The sequence below is a fragment of the Cryptomeria japonica genome, chromosome 4 (genome assembly GCF_030272615.1).
Source record: "Cryptomeria japonica chromosome 4, Sugi_1.0, whole genome shotgun sequence".
NCBI classification, from domain to species: Eukaryota; Viridiplantae; Streptophyta; class Pinopsida; order Cupressales; family Cupressaceae; genus Cryptomeria; species Cryptomeria japonica.
Window position 1 is genome coordinate 258,907,639 of NC_081408.1, and position 19,803 is coordinate 258,927,441.

General features: G+C 38.6%; 1 protein-coding gene across 3 annotated transcripts in view; it reads left to right on the forward strand.

Moving 5' to 3' along the window:
- Positions 1 to 19,803, forward strand: part of LOC131065563 (uncharacterized) — a 320,439-nt gene that overhangs the window by 177,756 nt on the left and 122,880 nt on the right. For 2 of the 3 annotated variants that reach the window (XM_058000113.2, XM_058000111.2), the window contains exon 4: positions 10,269 to 10,328. The exons of the other annotated variant lie outside the window; for it this stretch is intronic. In XM_058000113.2, the coding sequence (XP_057856096.2) occupies positions 10,269 to 10,328 (60 nt within the window). The remainder of the gene's footprint in view (positions 1 to 10,268; positions 10,329 to 19,803) is intronic. 3 annotated transcript variants of the gene reach the window in all.

The window sequence follows — 19,803 nt, forward strand, 5'->3', positions numbered from 1 at the left end:
TCTTAAACATTTGCACAAAGGTTTATCCTTGGATTAACTCTTAATCCAATGGGTAATCTTAATTTAGACTTGACCCTTACCTTCTAGATAACCATGAGGTCTTCTCAGGCCTTTAATGCCTCCAACCTCTTCTCTCAACCCAATCCTATGTTGACACTTGTCACCATTTTATTGGTGCCAATTGTGCACATGGATCCCCAACTTTCAATCCTAACCCTTGTTAAGATTGCTCAATCTTAACCCTTCATTTCCCTATTTCTTCTATAAATAGAACCCTTCTCCTCAAGCAAAAGGAGAAGCATTTTAGAGTATTGTTGTTATACTGGCATTAGCATAGAGCTTTTTCATAGCATCACTATCTACTCTAGCATAGTATTTAGCTTTTCATTTCATATTTGAAGCTTAGTATTAAATCTCAATCCTCCATAAGCATCCATAGTGCAAAAAGCTGCTGAGAGCTACACTCATTTGGGACTTGGAGAGGAGAGGAACAAGGGAGGAGCAACTATGAGCATCTTGATTAGCTATTTCATTTTATGTTTATATGCTTTCTATTTCATGCTTAATATCTCTCTTGATATGCCTGTTTAGGATAATCTTTTGTTGCTAACACTAACGTTTGTTTCTTGTGCTCTTGTGTGTGTTGCCATCAAACAGATTTTCTAATCCTTTTTGCAGAGCATCAATATCAATTAAATTGCTTAATAATCAACATGGCATTTTATCAAACACTTGACAAACATACAACCATATATGCAAAACCCGAAACTTCTTATTTGTTGTTAAATACTGATTTGCAATATAAATGTGCACATTCAACTGCTTTATGGGCTGCGACAATTATTCAGGTTTGTATTCAACAATTACAATGCTTAGTTATGAAAATATGATAGAAAAAACCTGGAATTGAATGTTGTAGTGGTCTGCAGTTATAATGATAGCCTTCCAAACTTCTAATCAGCTAGAAAAACAAGTAAACTTCATACCAACATTGTTCATGCACTATAGTAGCACTATTCATGGCACTGTAGCATTTTTACTATTCACGCTCACTGTAGCAAAAACATTATTCACGTGGCATTGTAGAAAAACACTATTCACGTGGTACTGTAGCAAAACACTATTCATGTGGTACTGTAGCAAAAACACTATTCACGAGGTACTATAGCAAAATCACTATCTTCAAATCTGCACTTTCAAACCCCTGTAAAAACTTCATGCAAGAGCACCAGATGAAGCCCAATGTGTTTCCTGAATGAAAACACCATTAATCCTCCTAACTGTGTCTTTCAACAGCGAAGAGAATGCTAGCAAAGAGGGATTCCGTCCTCCAAGCCCAATAATCAGATCTCTACGAAATCCAACAGCATAACATTAATCTCATCCAAGCATACCCCAAAAGAGAGCTCTCAACCTCAATTTATATCTTCTTCCTGGATGCAAACACTTCATTTCCTAAATGTGGGATAATACATTTTAGAATAAAATATTATTTCCCACAATGTACACATTAAAGGGAACTTTTAATATTTTAAACATTACTTTATATTCCCAACCTTATAATATAACGATAAAGTTAAATATTTAATTTAACTTTGCACTTTATCGTTAAATATTAAAACATTGTTGATAATCCCTTTAAATCATTGTCGCCTTCAAATTTTTTTACTGATAATTATGCCAACCAGGGAAATACTAAAAATTTCAAGTCACTGCTTGGAGACTAACTTACTATAAATAGTAAGCGTCTAGAAACCCTGTCAGAGCAGCACCGATTGGCCTGAAACTGAAAACACCTAGGCCAAAACACCTCAGGATCCCACCAATGTCCTTGTTAGCCTTCGGGACCGTGTCAGAATAGGCTAACGACACCCCATATCATGTTGAGCTAAAAAAGGGACATTACACACAAGGGGCATATGAGATGAATCTGGCCCGTTGCAAAGCACTGATCAACGAAGAGTGGTACAAAGAGAGAAGGCTTCCAAGCGCCAGAATTGTGAAAAAGACCCCAAGAAGTGATTTTCATAATGAACATGGGGATATGGTCACATTACTCAGCCGAGTTATGGGACTTCCTAAATCCAACTACTTTGAGGAGTGGATGTTCTATTTCACAGAGCAAGTCTTCGCTGGGAAGTCTAAATTTGACTGGGCCCAGATCATAAGCGACAACATCCACACCTAGCTGATAAAGCTTGAAACGAAGAAATACTTCACTATGACCTCTTACTTGGTCTACATGTTCGCCAAGAACCAACTGCTGCCAGGTTTGATAATGAAAGGTGAAATCGGGAATGGGCCTGGTCAGGTAAAGGTCTATGATTGTTACCCGCAGCTGCATTACCAAGATATAGCTCAGAGGGAAAAGAATAGCCCAGCTTATGACGTTGGCCAATATGGGCGTGTCAATGACGCCTTCACAATGCGCCTGGTCAGGCTAATGCAGGGAGGATTACACATAAGGTTCTCAGAGCAAGTTACTATTCTAGTACAAAGGTATGGAGCCTGGTTCATTCAGTTCCCAAGGTTCTCCTATATCCGAATAGTAGGCTTTGATGGTACCCCTCTCCGACTTCCATGGTACCCAACTGACAAAATAATTCTTATGGAGGTCGCAAGGCAGTCACGTCCAACCGACATCTTACTCAGAGAAAGCAAGCAGGGACGATCTTACAGAGGAACAGTGGCAGAGCGTCTAGGTCGATAGCAGAGGGATGAAGCGTAGTTTTATCGCACCAGGAGAGTGGAGGATGTTGATGGACCTGGTTAAAAGCCGCCTGACAGGGGCCAGTCGGGCTTCAGATATCGCCATATGGATGATCGGGTTAATGAACAGGATCAGATGCAGGAAAGTGTACAACTGGGGGCAACTCTTGGCAGAACGCATTCACGACTTCCTGAGATTAGAGCACAAAGCATTCTACATGTGCCATCATGCCATCAGTTTGTTCCTAGATGCAGTATGCCTACAGGTACTGCCAGAGGATTGGGGGACGTTTGAGCCTCACGGACGGGTAGAACCAAATAAACCCACTATGTACTACTACATTCACCTCGACATCCTTGGCAACACAGCGCAACCCACAAGGAAGAGGAGGAAGCTAGACACTTCTGTGGAAGTGGAAGAGGTTAGCAGTGCTGAAGAGTCCGAGGAACCAGAAGAAACGGAAGAACTGGAAAGTGGGGATGAAGGGTTCCATCTCTCGGAACACACCACCGTGGAGGAGGAGGGGGAAGCAGAGTCGTGCCAGCAGGAAGAAGAGGAAGAAGAAGAGCAACAGGGGGGGCTGCGGGCACAATGGAAGAGCATGAGGGTAAAGTTTACGCCCTCAAAACTAGCCGCGGCACACCTGGTACCTCAGGAGGTGCTTGTAGTCGCCAGCCCCGTAGGAGATGTATGACCCGTAGGGGTACTATTCCAGAAGATTGGGGAAGGGGAGCCGCCGGCACACCGATGAGTATCCTTGCCACAAATCAATTTAGCCGTACTGGCAGCAGAAACGGGTACAAAAACTGGTACGGCGGTAGCAGGAACTGGTACAGCAAAAACTGGTACGATGGAAGTAGGAACTGGTACGATGGCAGCAGAGACCAGTATGGCAGTAGCAGGCACTAGTACGACGGTAACAGGGACTGGTACGATGGCAGCGGAGACTGGTACGACATTAGCTAACTTAGAGGCAGCCTTGGATACTATGACAGATGAGGATATAGGCACTTCACTGGATGGATGGCTAGGATAGTTCGCGCTCGCACCACACCTCCCCACCTCCCCTGCACCACATAACATGATCATCAGGCCGGGCGTGACTCCAGATAGAGAGGTTACTGTCCCGGATGAGGGAAGACCTACGAATAAGGAGCAGCAGGTAAAGGACGAGCAGAGCAGTGGCGTGGAGGGGACTCTCACTGGACTCCATATCACGCCACCTGACCCAAATGACCCAGCGGTCTCACTCAAACGATTCCTGGCAGAGCTACAAGGGCTCTCGGATGTTGCACGCGGCATGGCTCAGCTTACTGGACAGATGGAGGCCGGTAATTCAGTGGACGCTACACAGCTGTGTCATTTTATGGCCCAGGGGTGCAAGGATGAGTTCACACAGCATCTTGAGCAACAGGGATGGCCGGATAAGAGTACACCTGAGATGATTCAGAGCTGGACCCACAAGCACTTAATAGAAGGCTCAGGCACCTTAGGCACCACCTTCCGCAGTATGGAGGGAACTTTCCGAGAGGTCTACTTACAGATGCGGCAACATCAAGCGGAGATAGAGGCCCAGCAGATGTACATAGTAACCCTGGAAAAAGAGAGCAGGAAACAGACGGAGTTGGCCTCAGTTGAAAAGAGCTTGAGGAAGGAGATGGAAATGCAAATGACTACATGTGAGGCCCGCTGCAGCATGTAGGAGAAGGAGGTACAGTCATTGGCAGCCCAAGTGGCGGCGCTCACTTCACAGCTGGAGCAAAAAGATAAAAAGTTAATGGAAGCCGCTCACATGGTCAAGAAAGCTCGGGAACGGCAGTTAATGGCAAAAAAGAATTTGAAACTCCAGGCCGGACAACAACCTCCTACTGCGACCACTACAGGGACGCCTCCTCCCTCTTCTCGGTCTTAGCTAGGTTTTTCATTTCTATTTCTCTTGTCTGAGTCGTCTGGAAGATGACTACGTTTTTGGGGGGGCTAATGTTAGGGGTAAAAACGTGTGTTAGTATGAATAATAATTATAAGTGTGTTATGTGTGTTTATGTTTTGCTATTGCCGAGAGGTTCCCGTCGGGTAGTTGGGAGTTGGTGACGGTTGGCCACTTGGCCAACCGTCGGGTCTATATATTGTTTGGTTGGAACCTCGGTAGGGAGATTATGTATGGAGAATTTGGGATATTGGAATAAAGATATAACTTTCTAGTCTAATTATCACCATTTGTCATTTATGTTATGATATGCAGTTGTTTAGTTCCATGAATACCTGGTACGTGCAGGGAATATTGTGTTATTTGATTATTCACCAACTATACATTTAGGACTAAACAAAATCCTTAAAACTCTCTAAATTTCTTGGGTATTTTACTTTGTCGAGTCGTACTAAGTCCTGGCCGATCTGAGTCTAGAGTCTTGAGTTGAGTCACCCTTGCCAAGTCTACACTGAGTCCGAGTCTCGTTTCTATGGCTTCAATCAACAATGATTTTGGAATGCCACCTTGTTTGTCTAGGAAAGGTCCTTAATGCCCTCAATCTCACCTTTTTGTGATTGCAAAATCCAACTTTGAGAAGGAAACTTGGGAATGGACCTTGGCATTTGAAGGAGTATTAAGAACATCACTGAATTCTGGCATAAAATGAGAAAGTTCGGCCCAAAGTTAAAGTTTGGTCTTGGAAGGATCATTGGAGACAAGGCCTTACTCCTGCCGAAGTTTAGAAGGTCATGCCTGAATCTCAGCCTAAACTTTGGCCTTTTCCATGGGATTTGAAAGCCAAAAAATCGGGAAATCCTGAAATTTCTCAAGATTAGGTTAACTTCGGCCAAAACTTCGGCCTTTTCAAGCATTTAGGAATGCCAAGAGTTTAGAAAACTTTGAACTTTGCCCAAGAAAAGTATAAACTTTGGTCCAAACTTAAGCATTGAAAGAGGTTTAGGGAATAAGGTCATTTCTAGCAAACACCAAAGTTTGGTATGCAACTCAGCTTTATACCTTGTTTCTATTTCATTTCCTAAGTCTATAGTCTTCTAAACACATAGGTTTGATGCCGTGATCCTTTGCTTATGTTCATGAGGGGTCTATGATGCCTTGTATTGAAGCTTGGTGGTGGAAAGGCACAAAAAGACTAGAGCTCATCCCTTTCCTACTACAAACATATGAACCTTTGCCTAAATCGGTCCAAACTTTGGCCTTGGAAGGCAAAGAGTTCTGTCAACACCGAAATTACTAAGCTTTGGGGAAACTTTGGCATTTTCCAAGGGATTGGGAGGCAAAAAGTTCTGAAAATACCGAACTTTACTAGGTAAAGGTGAACTTCTGTCCTTTTTCAGGCATTTTCCAAGGGATTGGAAGGCAAAACATTCTGAAAAATACCAAACTTGCTAAGGTAAAGTGTAAATTTCAGTCCTTTTTAGGCATTTTCCAGGGGATTGTTAAAAAAATAAATCTTTCTCCTTGCAAATGCCAAACTTTACTCAAGTTTTGGGACGAATTTTGGTGTTTGCTTAGGCATTTTCAAGTACTTTGGAACAGCAATAAGCCTGACCTTAGATGCTTCAACCAAACTCTTGCAAGGTGAAGAATGAACTTCGGGGTTTTCAGAGGCATTTGCAAAGGAACAAATCTTATTTTCTGGGCTAAGAAACACCAAAGATTGAGTTGTCTTTGTTCCAATTCAGCTTGGGTTCAAGATAGACTCATTGAGTGATTTCAGCAGATAGAACCTTGTGGCAACAATGCTTATTCCTTTTCACTTGCTTTGTTCTTCTTATGCCTAAGCTCTCAAACTCCTATGTTGCAGTACAAATACAGGTCTATGGGGCCGGATTCATCCCATTTCCTCATGCTTGGACTTTTCCCTAACTTCCTATACACCCAAGGCTCTCTCTCTCTTTCAAGACTAGCTGGGCAAACAGGAAGGGAGCCCCTGTTGGAGATGGGGAGTGTGTGCATAGCACAACATGTACTTTTTCATTTCCCTCCTTAAAATATAACATTAAAGCACTTTATAAAGTGACTATTATATTTCCCTTTTGAATCACTTAAGAGTTAAGACACCTTTTTAAAATTAATTAAAATAATGTGATCCAAAAAATTACTTTATTGGGCAGCTTTTTTAATTAATTAAATTATGCCCTAACAAAGATCAAAATTAGCCTATAGGAATTAAACAAGCTAAAAGGGACACTTCCAATTACTTAGCGGAAGGGGACATTACATCTTGTAAGTATCTACTCATAGATAAACCTTGTTGTATTGAGTGCTATATTATCTAGTAAGACTCTTGCTTCTGCCCACTTCATCAAGTACTTTTTTACCACTAAGGTTTGTCGGCATTTGTGTAGTTGATTGACCTTGACAGGATCTATGAAGTCTAGTCCCCACCGTTTGAATAGTTTTTGCAGTTGGGATGGTGAGAGTAGAATGAAATCCTTTTTTAGTGGATTCCCTATTGTTTTGCATGTATCACATTCAACTAGCCACTCCCTTGCATTTTTATGGAGCATCGTCCGTGATAGACGGCTAGGAGAAATTTACTTACAATGTCATCTAACCTCATACAACCACCTACCGATCCTTTGTGCGCTTCTTCCAACACACCTCTTCTTCCCACTTCACACATCTTTTTAGGATGTAGTTGGGGTGCATTTTTTACAGAAGTGCATTCATTAGTTGAAATGTTTTTTTTGAGTACTAGTTTGTAGTGTTCTACCCCAAATTGCAACGAATTTTTCTTTTTTGCACTTCTTTCACCCCAAATAGTTATGTAGGTATTTTGTCAAACAGTTATCATGCATTTATGAAGAGATATTGCTTCCAGATTTATGATGATTTCATAGACATCCACCAGCAAGCTACCTCTCAACATTCATTTTGTTTAGTTTTGATGGAAAGAAAGATACATTGATTTAAGTAATAGACAAGATTCAAATCCAATGCACACTGCTGCTATAATAGGGATAGAACTGATATTGAAGAACAGCAGATTTTTTTCATTAACTGCAGATATACAAACAAGCAACAGTAACATATGGCAAAATACATCATTCAAGTGTATAAATCTGACCTCTTATCAATCTGAGATACTCCTCTTGTAACTCATAAATCTATCTGAGAAATACTTCAGCAAAAACCTCCACAAACAACAAGGGAGACAAATCTCTAAACCTATAAACCTCTGCACATCCAAATTGATCAGCACCCAAGACAAATCTGCACTTCTATTTCAATGGCTGGAAATTACTCTTCTACAGTTTGCACGTTCAACCCTCAGCACCTTAAACATGCTCCAGTATACTCCAAATATCTTCCCTGAACACCTGCAACCTTATTCCGCATGAGGCATTGATGAATAAAAACATTGAATTTCTTTTCAAATACACTGCCACAGTCTGATAGAAATTTCTGAGATAACTTAGGTCTGAAATTGAGCAATAAATAATTTGAAAATGACCTTTAATGATGCCCCAACTCCTTTAGAACATGGCTTATTACAAACCAGCTCCAACGTGTATTCTTCCCACAAGATGCAGCACTTACTACAGTGATAATTAGGTGAAAATAGGTTTGTCACACATCCCAGCATCTCAAGGTGTGGCTAGGCAAGGAAACAAATCTAGATCGAACAGAACAAATTCTACGTCATACTTTAAAAAGGCCCCTCTTTTGTCTTTTCCAGCAAACAAACAAAGCTTTGACTCCCTACCTTTCCTGTCTGTTTAGCTTTCTCCTTATTTCCTAAAAGCTGCGCTAGAGTTTTTTTGTTTTACTTGATTTGTCGTTACTTGTAACACAAAGTTATGCACAGGAACTCTACAGGCTTGCCAAGGAACTCTACAGGTTCCTTTCTAAGGATTGGGGCAAGGTCATTGATTTGAATGGGCTTCGTAAATAGGCCTGTTAGGTCCTAGTCTATTTGTCTTTTTGGTTCTATGGTCTTACGAGGTATGCCCCTGATGCTTTTTATATCTGTTGAATTCTCATGCAAGTTTTGTTTTTGTGATATTTTGATGTTGTTAATGTGTTGTTGATAGTCTTTGACTAGGTTAAGGGTCAGCGCCCTGGTTAACGCTGCTTTACTAATAAAAAACATAAAGCTACGAGCACAAGATAATTCATTGCCCCTTAATCAAACTCATGATTTGTCTTTTATGTTTCATCTTTTTCCCTTATTTCTCTTTCAAACTACTTGCGTGAGACTTAGACAAATCTAGGGGGCTGTGCTAAAATTGGTTTGTCTTTTTCTGAATTTCGTCTTCTAGTGCCAAATAATACCCTGCAAATTTTGTCTTTACCCGCAATATTTCTTTTTTCCCCATGATATACTCAAGAAAACCTGCGACTTATGTAATCTCTAGCTACCAATAATTAATCAAATATTTTAATTTCTCTTTCCTTAAGTCAGCACTAGCAAAGACAAATAAGCTCTCATACAGGCAGCTCAAAATCAAATGCTGATTTTTAACCAAATGATCTCTGAAATTTAACATCAAAATTTCATGCAACTATTTTCCTGAAATCTTCAACCAAATCAAACAAACCAGTAAGCTCAAGCTGAGAGTTTGAGTGAATCCCACTGCATTGACTTGGATAGATCTTCCACCACCGAAGCCAATCTTCTTCAGAAGGGTTTCCATCCTCTAGAAGGCTGAGATGAACCATGTCAATCTCCAAAACTCAATGGTTTTCTCTAAAGAGAAATATCATAAATCTTCCACACCCAAAATGAAAGCCAAAGCCCCAATATATAGATACTCAATGAAAAATTAGGGCAACATCAAAACAGGGCAACTTTGAAAATAATTAAACAATGATATTTGCCCTTTTTAATATTTCCTTTTTTCACCTTGAGTTGTCAAACTAGTCACTTTATAAAAAAATTTATCCTTATTGCTCCAAAAAGCGACTTAATTAAAATATAAAATCTTTTAGCACTTTGACACTTTATAAATAATTTATTATAGTTATCATTTAATATTTTTTTTGTTCGACAACAATATTAATTAATTATTTTCACCCGAAAATGGGGGCATTACATAGTTTCCTTCTTTCTCTTGGTGGCATATCCTTCAAGAATGATGATATTGAAAGGTATTCTTTAATGTTCTCATACCATGGTGGTAGTGTGGCTATCTTGAATAAGTGAGCATCGAGGAGATCTTCATTTATGCCTTTGGTGGGTTCTCTTGATTTGATTTTTGATAGCTGTTCTGCAATGACATGACTTTTCCCTAGCCAAACAATGATTATAAAGGTAAATTCTTTAAGTAATATTTCATATAATTGTATTTACATTTAAGACAAGTAGCTTAAGATTCTTTCACATAAATTCTTTACTTAAACAACATGGTTTCACTACATTGATAGCATTGCACTCAAGCATTGGATGCACTTATTGATTGAGAAATCATGTAAATAGTTCTACTATAGTATCTTTGGCTTGATGTATTTATGCACTTTTCCCTATGTGTATTAGTAGTTGCGTTGTTTTATATGTTTTTACATTTATATGTTGTTTTAAGATTTTATGTTAATTGTACATTTGCATGTGAACTGTGTTATTAGACTGGGGTTCCTTTTGGAGACAACATCATTGTTCGTGATTTCTTGAAGATAAATGGCAAGGTAATGACAAATTTTTGGCCATTGTTTGCTAAAGAATTTTGTATTATGTATGGTTTGTACTTTTTTTTTTAGCCTATCCTTTATTCTGTTATGTGTTCTTTTTATTTGTTTCCTAGAGCACACTCACATTAATCACATTTTTCTTTTATACATGTCTATTGTAATCACGTCACTGACTGAGCCATATGTGTGAAGCTATATTGGTGAATTTTAATATACAGTTAGCTCTAGGGGAGCGGAAAATTAGTATATATTATATAAGATTGGAAGCTAGACAAAGTAAGATAGTGATAAATACATTCTGTAGTTTTAGAATATATCTAGCTAATATATTAATGTCTATGATTGGACAACCTTAGGAAATAGATGAATTTGCCAACATGTTTAAGCTGAAATGATGAACAAATGCCAAATGTAGATGCCAAATTCTATTGAAATTAATGCTGATCAGCAATATGGCATAATTGCAAAACTTTTATCAATCAAAATACACAATTGCTGACATCTCACAAGCTGGTCTGACTTTTGGAACTCTCAAATCATCAAAATATGACAATCGTACAAGCAGATTTGATGCCAATAGTGATAAGAACACACTTATACTGTGGGGAGGAGTGGGGGTGAAACAGCATAAGCAAATCTTCTTCATTTTCAATTTATTGATCACAATAATATCATTCACACAACTTCAACAAATAAGAACACAAGATTTACGTGGAAACCTTTCGGAAAAAAAACATGGCAAAATATTGCTTATATAAATTTCCGTTACAAAATTTTAGGCACCAACCTATTGGAGACACCAATCCCTTGCTTATCTTTGTAGGTACTGTTGTCATTTTATGACACCCTTGGTCTATCAGTGAGAACCGATCAGAGATAGGTTCCATGGACCAGCGTTGCCCCAGTTGATCAAGGAGAGAAGAATCATGAAGTGTGAAGTGTTGCCTTGTCCGGAGGAAGTTCCTCTCTTGGCGTTTTCTTCTTCCCCAGAGTAACCCCAAGGTTCCGAGGTTCTTTTCCCTTTGCCTTCTCCTGTTCTCCTTCTCCGGAACTCTGGCTTCTCCTGTTCTCCTTCTTCGGAACTCCGGAACCCGGAGGTTCCGAAGTTCTTTCTCTTTCCCTTCTCTCGCTTTTTCTTCTCTCAAACTCCAGAACCCTGAGGTTCCAAAGTTCCTTCCCTTGCTGCCTCTCCTTTCTTTTCTCGGAACTTCGGAACCTCACTCCGAAATCCCGAGGTTCCGAAGTTCCCTCTTCTTCTCCTCTCCGGAACTCTGGAACCCCGAGGTTCCGAAGTTTCTTTCCCCTTTGCCTTCTCTCTTTGGTTCCTCCGGAACTCCGGAACCCCGAGGTTCCGAAGTTCCTTTTCTTCTTTTCCTCTCTCTATCTCGGAACTCTGGAACCCCGAGGTTCCAAAGTTCTTTCCTTAGCCTTTTGAAGTTCTCCGGAACTCCGGAACCCCAAGGTTCCGAAGTTCCTTACTTCCTTCCGACTGGCGACACTCCCGGATGGCGTGATCGACACTCAAGGCTTTAAATTCTCCGACAGTTTTGGTGACTTGTGCACTTTCTTTTGTGGAGCCACAAGGGTGCATTAAATGTTTTTGGCAGGATTTCCATCAAAGGAGGTACAGGGCCATGCTTGGTGACTTATGTCATGTCTGACTTTGGAAGGTTAGTCAATCCACCTTCTCAGGATTTCCCTTTGTGGGTGTGGCTAGGTTGCTTGCATGTACAAGTCAAGTGCATGCACTTCCCTGCACTTCCAGACTGATATGCGGGGGTCATGATCACTCTTGTAACCATTTTTCTATATAAAGGCTGTTAAGCCTCATTGTAAAGGGTTCTCTCCCTGCTGCCTTGAGCTTTCCTATGCTCTTTCTCTTCTCTTAAAGATTTGTAATTATTTTTGCATTTTTGCAACTGTATGTTTGGCCTTTGGCCTTTGAATGAATTGAAATTACATTCTTGCCTTCCTTCAACTTGTGCATGTTGTGTATGTTTCCTTACCTTCATCATAAGTGTTCGTTTTGTGGCTCTTCTCTACATATATGCTGTGTTGACTTGTGGGAATCGTTCTCCCCTCTTGACACTCAGCGAATTCTAACCTCCATCCATGCATTGGAGTCACTCATGCAACTGAAGTTTGTGCATCTCTTGGGTGTTTCAATTAATTATTTGTGTCATCTCGGTGGGGAGAGGAACAATCTCTTCTTGGTTCATCACCTCCCTTTATTTCAAGCATTCTCTCTTCCCTTTACCTCTGCAAATTTGTTAGGATAGGCTTAGGAGTTAGTTTTGAAGTGTTGAGTTGGTTCAACACCTGCACCTAGATTGAGAAGGAAGCCGACCTTCTCCGGAGATTCAACCCCCTTGCGTAAGGTCCCTCACTTCGGGGTTTTCTCCATGTTTCACAAGGTTGCTGAGTTGATATCTTAGCAAGGGTGCGAGCTTTTGTGATAACAGGTACCATCCCATTGGAGACCTCAATTCCCACTACTAAGCACCAACATAGCAAGAGACACCAATCTCTTCTTTGAGAAGCACCAACCTCTAAAACGACAAAATCTTAGTTTTCTTGAAAACAAATCTCCTTCAAATCTGCCTTGAATGATGTTTATTATTTCTTGTTGGAAGTTTACTACAAATCTTCTATAAATCTTCTTCAAGTTCTGCTATATATCTTCTCTAAATCTCCTTTAAAGTCTGCTATAATTCTGCTATAAATCTCCTTGCATGTCTGCTATATTTCTGCTATAAATCCTCTTGCAAGTCTGCTATAAATATGCTTTGTATATGGAAGGATATTGCATAAAGTCTTTATTTTCACATCACCACTTTACCTTGTTTTATACCTCACCAATCATACCCCTTTGCCCGAAAGACGTGACTCTCCCAAAGTGGAAATAATTTACGTGTCTATACGGAGTACTTGGTTTGGGGCACTAGTTTGGATCTCGGTACTGTCCGATACTAGTACACCCTTGGGTTTGCCTAGGGTGTTGCTCGGGTGCTCACGTAGCGGCCTAGGTGAACTCAAGGCATACTTGGGTGTACTCACAACATGGGATGCCCAAAAAGTGAATTTTTTAAACAAAAAAAACAAACTTTTTTAATTCATTCGCAGCTCCCAAATCATGAATTTTCCCTAAAATTCATCTATTTGATGTCTGGAAGTCATTTCACAAACACAAAGCACCCAGAAAATTGTTTTTGTCCTCCAAGATGCCATCCTTGGGTCTTAGAGGTTTCTTCATTTTTTTGAAGGTGAAGGCTACAGAGGAGTAAGATGTACACTAAAAGCTTAGGAATTGTTTCCAAGGAAGATTTAGCCATCAAAAGTAAGTAAATCTTTCTTTTTTTTCAAGTTTTCAATAATTTTTACAAGATCTTTCAAATCTTTTAATAATATTTCAAGTCTTTTTTGAATTTTCTTAAAACTTTTTATGCATGATAAGGGTTTATAATGCTGTTTTTTTTTTCAATTCAAGTGTTAATTTGTAATGTTTTTCATTTTAGGTTCACACAAAATGGTTGGAAGTGCTAGTTCGTTTGCCTGAAATGAAGAGAGTTCTTTTATATTTGATGCAATGTCTCCCTTTTGGTGACAAACAATAATGATTCAACAAATTTGTGGTGGAAGGAGTTTTCTTTGGTGGTGCAACCATTGTCAAAAAGAGTATAAGAGCTCATATTTTTAAGTGAAAGCTCACTTATGTGTCATCCCTTTACAAGAAATAGAAGTTTGTCCAGGGCCAAATAAAAAAGGGTTGCCAAAGGATCTAATATTGACTTATGCGAAAGAACAAGAGGATGTCAACATGAGAAGTAATAGATCAATGGGTCTTGCACATCCTCTTGCCAAGAAAAGCTCGCAAAAACTTCTAGTGGTTTCACACAACTGGCTAGTCCACATCCTTTCATGCCAATGCCACCATTGTATGTAGAACAGAATGTTTTGGTTTCACAAAAAAGAGGTCCATTAGACAAGGCCTTCAAAAATGAAATCAAAGAGGTTGCAGCTAAGAGCATTGCTTGTTGCATATATGGTAGTGGGCGTCCATTCAACATTGTTAGACCACCTTATTGGCGGGATAAGGTGAATACCCTTAGCAATGCACCTCCTTATTATGATAGTCCTGTGTATGAAAAGGTTCAAATCACCTTATTGGTGAATGTAAAAGTATTTCAATAGAGATATCATTGAGACTGATTAAGGATACATGGCCTGAAATAGGTGTGTCCATAATTTTTGATGGATGGAAAGATTGTGAAAAAAACCATTGATCAATGTTATAGTATTGTCCCCTAAAGGGGTGATGTTTTTGAAGGCAGTGGATTGTGAGGGGCAAGTAAATGATGCAAGTTTCATTGCCAATATCCTCATGGAATCCATTGAAATGGTGAGGCCTGAAAATGTTGTCGAAGTCATAACGGACAAGGTCAAAAATTGTAGGGCAGCTAGGTTTATGGTAGAGGTTAGATATAGTCACATTTTTTGGACACCATGCTAAGTCCACTCACTCAATTTGATATTACAAAAGATTGTCTCACAATTTAAATGGCTCAAACAAGTCTACATGGAGGTTGAGGAGATTCAAATGTTTGTGATTGATCATCATATGCACAAGCCATATTCAAGACCTTCTCCAAGTTGGAGTTGTTGAAGGTAATTTCAATTTATTTTTTAATTTTCTAATTTTCATTGTTGTTGTTGTTATGCGATGTGTATTTTTTTATACCATGTTAAGTTGTTGAAACACAATTTGTATCTCAAATAATTGTCTTAAGACAACTTGTGAAGGTGCAAGAGGTCTTGAGTTTTTGGTCATTAATAGCTTGTGGAGTGTATGGAGGCAGTCAAGCAAAAGCCCAAAAAGTAAAAGCATTGATCTTAGATGATTAGTGGTGGTCTTGTGTGAAATAAGTTTTGAATTTTGCTGAACCCATCGTGAGCATGATTGGGTATGTTGATACTGACCACCAATGTTTGGGTGAAATTTATGATTACATGGACTCCATGGTAGAGAAAATAAGAGCAATAATAGAGGCCAAGGAACATGAACCAGCACAAACATTTTTCAGAATTGCGCAAAAGATTGTTGACCATTGGAACAAGACGATCACGACCTTACATCTCTTAGCATGTGCTTTGTCACCAAAGTATTATAGCAAAGAGGTACTTTCATTTTAGAGGAGGGGGGCACCATATAAAGATGGGGAGGTTGTTGTTGGCTATAAGGCTGCATTTAGAAAGATATATACAAATGAAGTCCAATGTATTGCCTTGAGAAAACCTGGCCAATTCATAGCTTCAAAAATTCATGATGCTTCCGCTCATCTAGACAAATATAAGAGAAGTGTTGATGAGTTGTGGGATCTACATGGTCAAGTATAATAACCCTGATTGAATCTTTTCCACTTTTTCCAAAACTATGTAATTTGTTTTCAAGGAATTCTAACAAACAATTTGCATGATTCCAAATGTGCAAAAGACCAATACCATTCACATATAGAATATAAATATTTTCAATAATATATCCAATAATGTTACCAAATTAACATTTGAAATGTGCAATCGAAAATATTGAGCTATCTCATATATAGATGGAAGAATGGAAAATAAAATATCAACTCCAATATCTTGATAGAAACAAATACTGAAAATTGTATCAAGCTCTGACCTTTCTTTAGCAACCACGAATGTACATAGAACTTCAATAATTAATGACAAGATTCACATTTCACTAGTCAAATCAGTAACAACTTCTCACACAACATCCATATCAAATACCAATCCATAATACACAATGAACTGCACCACGATATGAGGAATACTATATTCAAACCTGACTGAACAGTCACGATCAATATTTGATACTTTGTATGGACCGCAGCCTTACCCCTTCACTCTCGCATACGTCTCTCTGTCTTTTCCTGACACGCTCTGACTTTCACATCAAAGATTGAAGAGCCTGATGTTATTCTAAAATATTTTGAGCCTGATGAAACTGTTCGAAGTGCATACCAAAGTATGGTTTATGCAGGACACCTCCCCTCCCACCTCTTGCCCTTCTCTTTCCCTACTAGCATACAACGATATTAATATTGCGAGGAATGTTTTGTCGTGAAATCCCTTTAACTAGAGGGACCCAATGTCAGGTATAGTTATTCACCATAGAGAGCAAGTATAAAATGTACTTCCCATTACTTCTTCCTCAAACAAAGACTCCAACAACTTCTTGCTAATTCAAATAAGCCAATGCTTCATGATTTATTAGATGCCACAACGGTCTCACACTAGATATGGACAATATTGCCATTTTGATGCCAATCTACAATTTACCTAATAAATCTCATGATTTGTATGAAGGTATTCGGGATAAAATAGTAATAATAATACCTTAAATCCAAGCCCGGGTTGGAATATCTCTATATACTAATATTAATTGCCTTAAATAATTTAAGACAAATTAATTAATTATTTAATTTTGCATAGCCACCAAAATGGGACATGACATCAAGGCTCAATTTTCTTGTAGCCTCTTGTAATTAAAATTATCTCCCAAGTATGTATCTTTTTATTTTCTGTTTTTCTCTTTTTTCATTTGATGCTACCATGCTATTAGCTATATATTTTATTTTATAATAATATAATGTTATAATCTATGTTGTAACTTTTAAGTTTTGATTATTGAATTATAAAATTAAATACTAAATGTTGTATTCAAACTCAATAGATTGCAAGTTCTCTAAGCGGAATCGGAGTACATACCCCTTCATTCACTCGATCAAGTGCAACCGTTTGGGTGCAAAAAAGTAGAGGATTTTGTCTACATACATTCCAACCTTCGTCTCTCATCACATAAGAAATCTGAATCCAATGAGATTGTGACAAAGTATTGGGATCTAACCCTTGAGTGTGCTGATTTAGATGTTACAGTTGCACAACTTGTTGAGGTCTCTATAGATGAGGCAGCTTTGTGGTGCAATCAAGGATAGGAGGGTCCTCGAAGAGAACAATCCAGACCATGCAACAAATGAAACACAACACAAACAACTCAACGTGATGGAGGCAATGCAAAATCAAACTTATATTATATCAAGAATTTAAATACAACTGGCCGACAACATGCGGGCTTACAAGATTCAGAACACAAGCCTGATTACAAACATGCTCAAATGCAGTATCTAGGCTCAAGTAAGAATGTGAGCCAACTCTGGATCTCCTAACCTTCAGATTAATCTTTTATATCTCTCAATTTGTCTTCCCTATGCTTAATTACATCGATTTTTATGATTTTCATAGCTCAAGGATGATCCGCATCGGCCCAAGATGGAACAATTGCCGATGAAGAAGATGTAATGTGTAAAACAACAAGGTCGGCCTCCGCCAAATAAATCCCTCCGGAAAATACAAAGAATGATGTGTAGACCCCAAAGGAAGGTCGGCCACAAGCCAAGAAACATCGGAATCAATGAAATTAGGCTCTACAAGCTACGAAAATGATCTGCAAGACTCACCATTAGCAAAATAGGTCCAAGTGGTTCCGGTGCTCTGAGCTAGAAAACTATCCCAAATTCCGGAAGCGATAACTTGCTAGAAAAAGATCCAAATGTCTTGCGGACTTAGGATAAGGTAGATGAACATGTCCTCAAGCAACGTCTAGCTCCGCAAGATCCGGTGTACAAATGCAAAGAAGCTCAAAAAGAAATGTTGAAATTGCAAAACAGAAAGCAAAATAGAAAGAAAATGTTTTTGGTTGATGCAAGATTGCCAAGAACCAAGGATGCTCCTGCATCAGACATTTGGGGTTGATGAAATAAGTGAGTCCCTCATTTTGCAGGGGTCAGAGGAAAACCAAGACAGTCTACCTCTGCCTGAGAAATCCATGATGAGTCTTCAACCAATCTGCCTTTCCACTTCAAAAGATACTCTCTGTATGGATTGCTTCGGGTGTTGTGTCCAATTGTACTATCCAAAATGTCTTCAATCGGGTCTGGTACCTTCTAGGGTATATGCTTCCCCAAGTCTGCTATACTGTTTTCACTAAATTCTGCCTTATGATACTGATGTAGGTCTACAATGCTGAATATAGGTGAAATACTGTAATGTCCCCACTTTGAAATAAAATTCAATAATAAATGATAATAATAAAATTAAAATATTTAAAATTAAATTAAAATATAAAGTAAAATAATTAAATATAATTAAATACGATTAATTAAAAATTAATTAAGTTAATGAAAAGTCAAAAGAAATGAAAGGAAAGGTTGTGACTCCCTCAACAATGAGATATAAAAGGGAGAAGAGAACCTCATTTGAGAGGGGGGATAATTTGGAAATGAGAAGTGCAGATCTGATTTAAATAATAAGTGCAGATCTGATTATGAGAGGTTGTGTCCCTTTCAAAGGGCAGAAATAATGAAGAGTTGCACTCTATCAAAGAGAATGGTGAAAGGGTGTGTCTCTTGCCAAAGGGCATACATGATGAAGAGGTGTGACCTCTCCCTCACATTGAGAGATATAAAGGAAAGGAATCAAAAACATCTAGTAGGATCACCATGGATCAAATCAGATCAGAACTGTTATTAAGTTACAGGCAGTAACATCCTTGTTCTTGGTGGTATGCATGGGGATGTGTTTAATAAGTATGCTTAATATATGAAGCCCGATAATGTTCTTATGCAGAATAAATAGTAATATTAATATGGACTGCAATATGTATGACAGTCATACTTAATTTCGTATATATATTCATAATACATAAGAAATTAGTATACGTATAGTCTAAAACATGTTATTACTATCAGTATTTAAGAAGTGGGGAAGGAAAAACATGTTATTACTATCAGTATTTAAGAAGTGGGGAAGGAGATGTTCCTAATAGGGGACATTACGATTGGTTTGATACTTACATTAAGAACTAGGGATGTTTGATGGACGAATAATTTATTTATGAATATTTAATTGATTGATTTGCGAAATATCATTGATTTGATGCATGTTAAGGTGGAGTTGTCTCCTAATATATTCAGTTTGAGTCATAAGTATCTTGAAATTGATTAATTATGGCTAAAGCATCCCTAAACCCATAAGGGGACATTACAAATACCCAAAGTATCCAGTAACTCCACTTCATATGCATTTTCGAAACTAAATTTCTTCAAGATCTTACAAGGTTCAAACTTCTTCATTTTCAACTTGTTATAGGTACCAACTGGAAATCTTTCTTTTCTCAGATACACCATCACTTCTTCTCCAACTTCAAATTCCTTGAGTATCCTCTTTTCATCTGCCTTCTTATATTTATTGTTCATGTCCTCGAAATGCTGCTTAACCTAAGTATGTACTGTCTTCATATGTTTTGCAGATTCTTCTGCTTTTGCACTCTTATCTTCATTACTGATGTCCCTAAATTCTAATATGCCTCTAGGGTGTACTCCGGTAACAATCTCAAAAGGTGTTTTTCCAA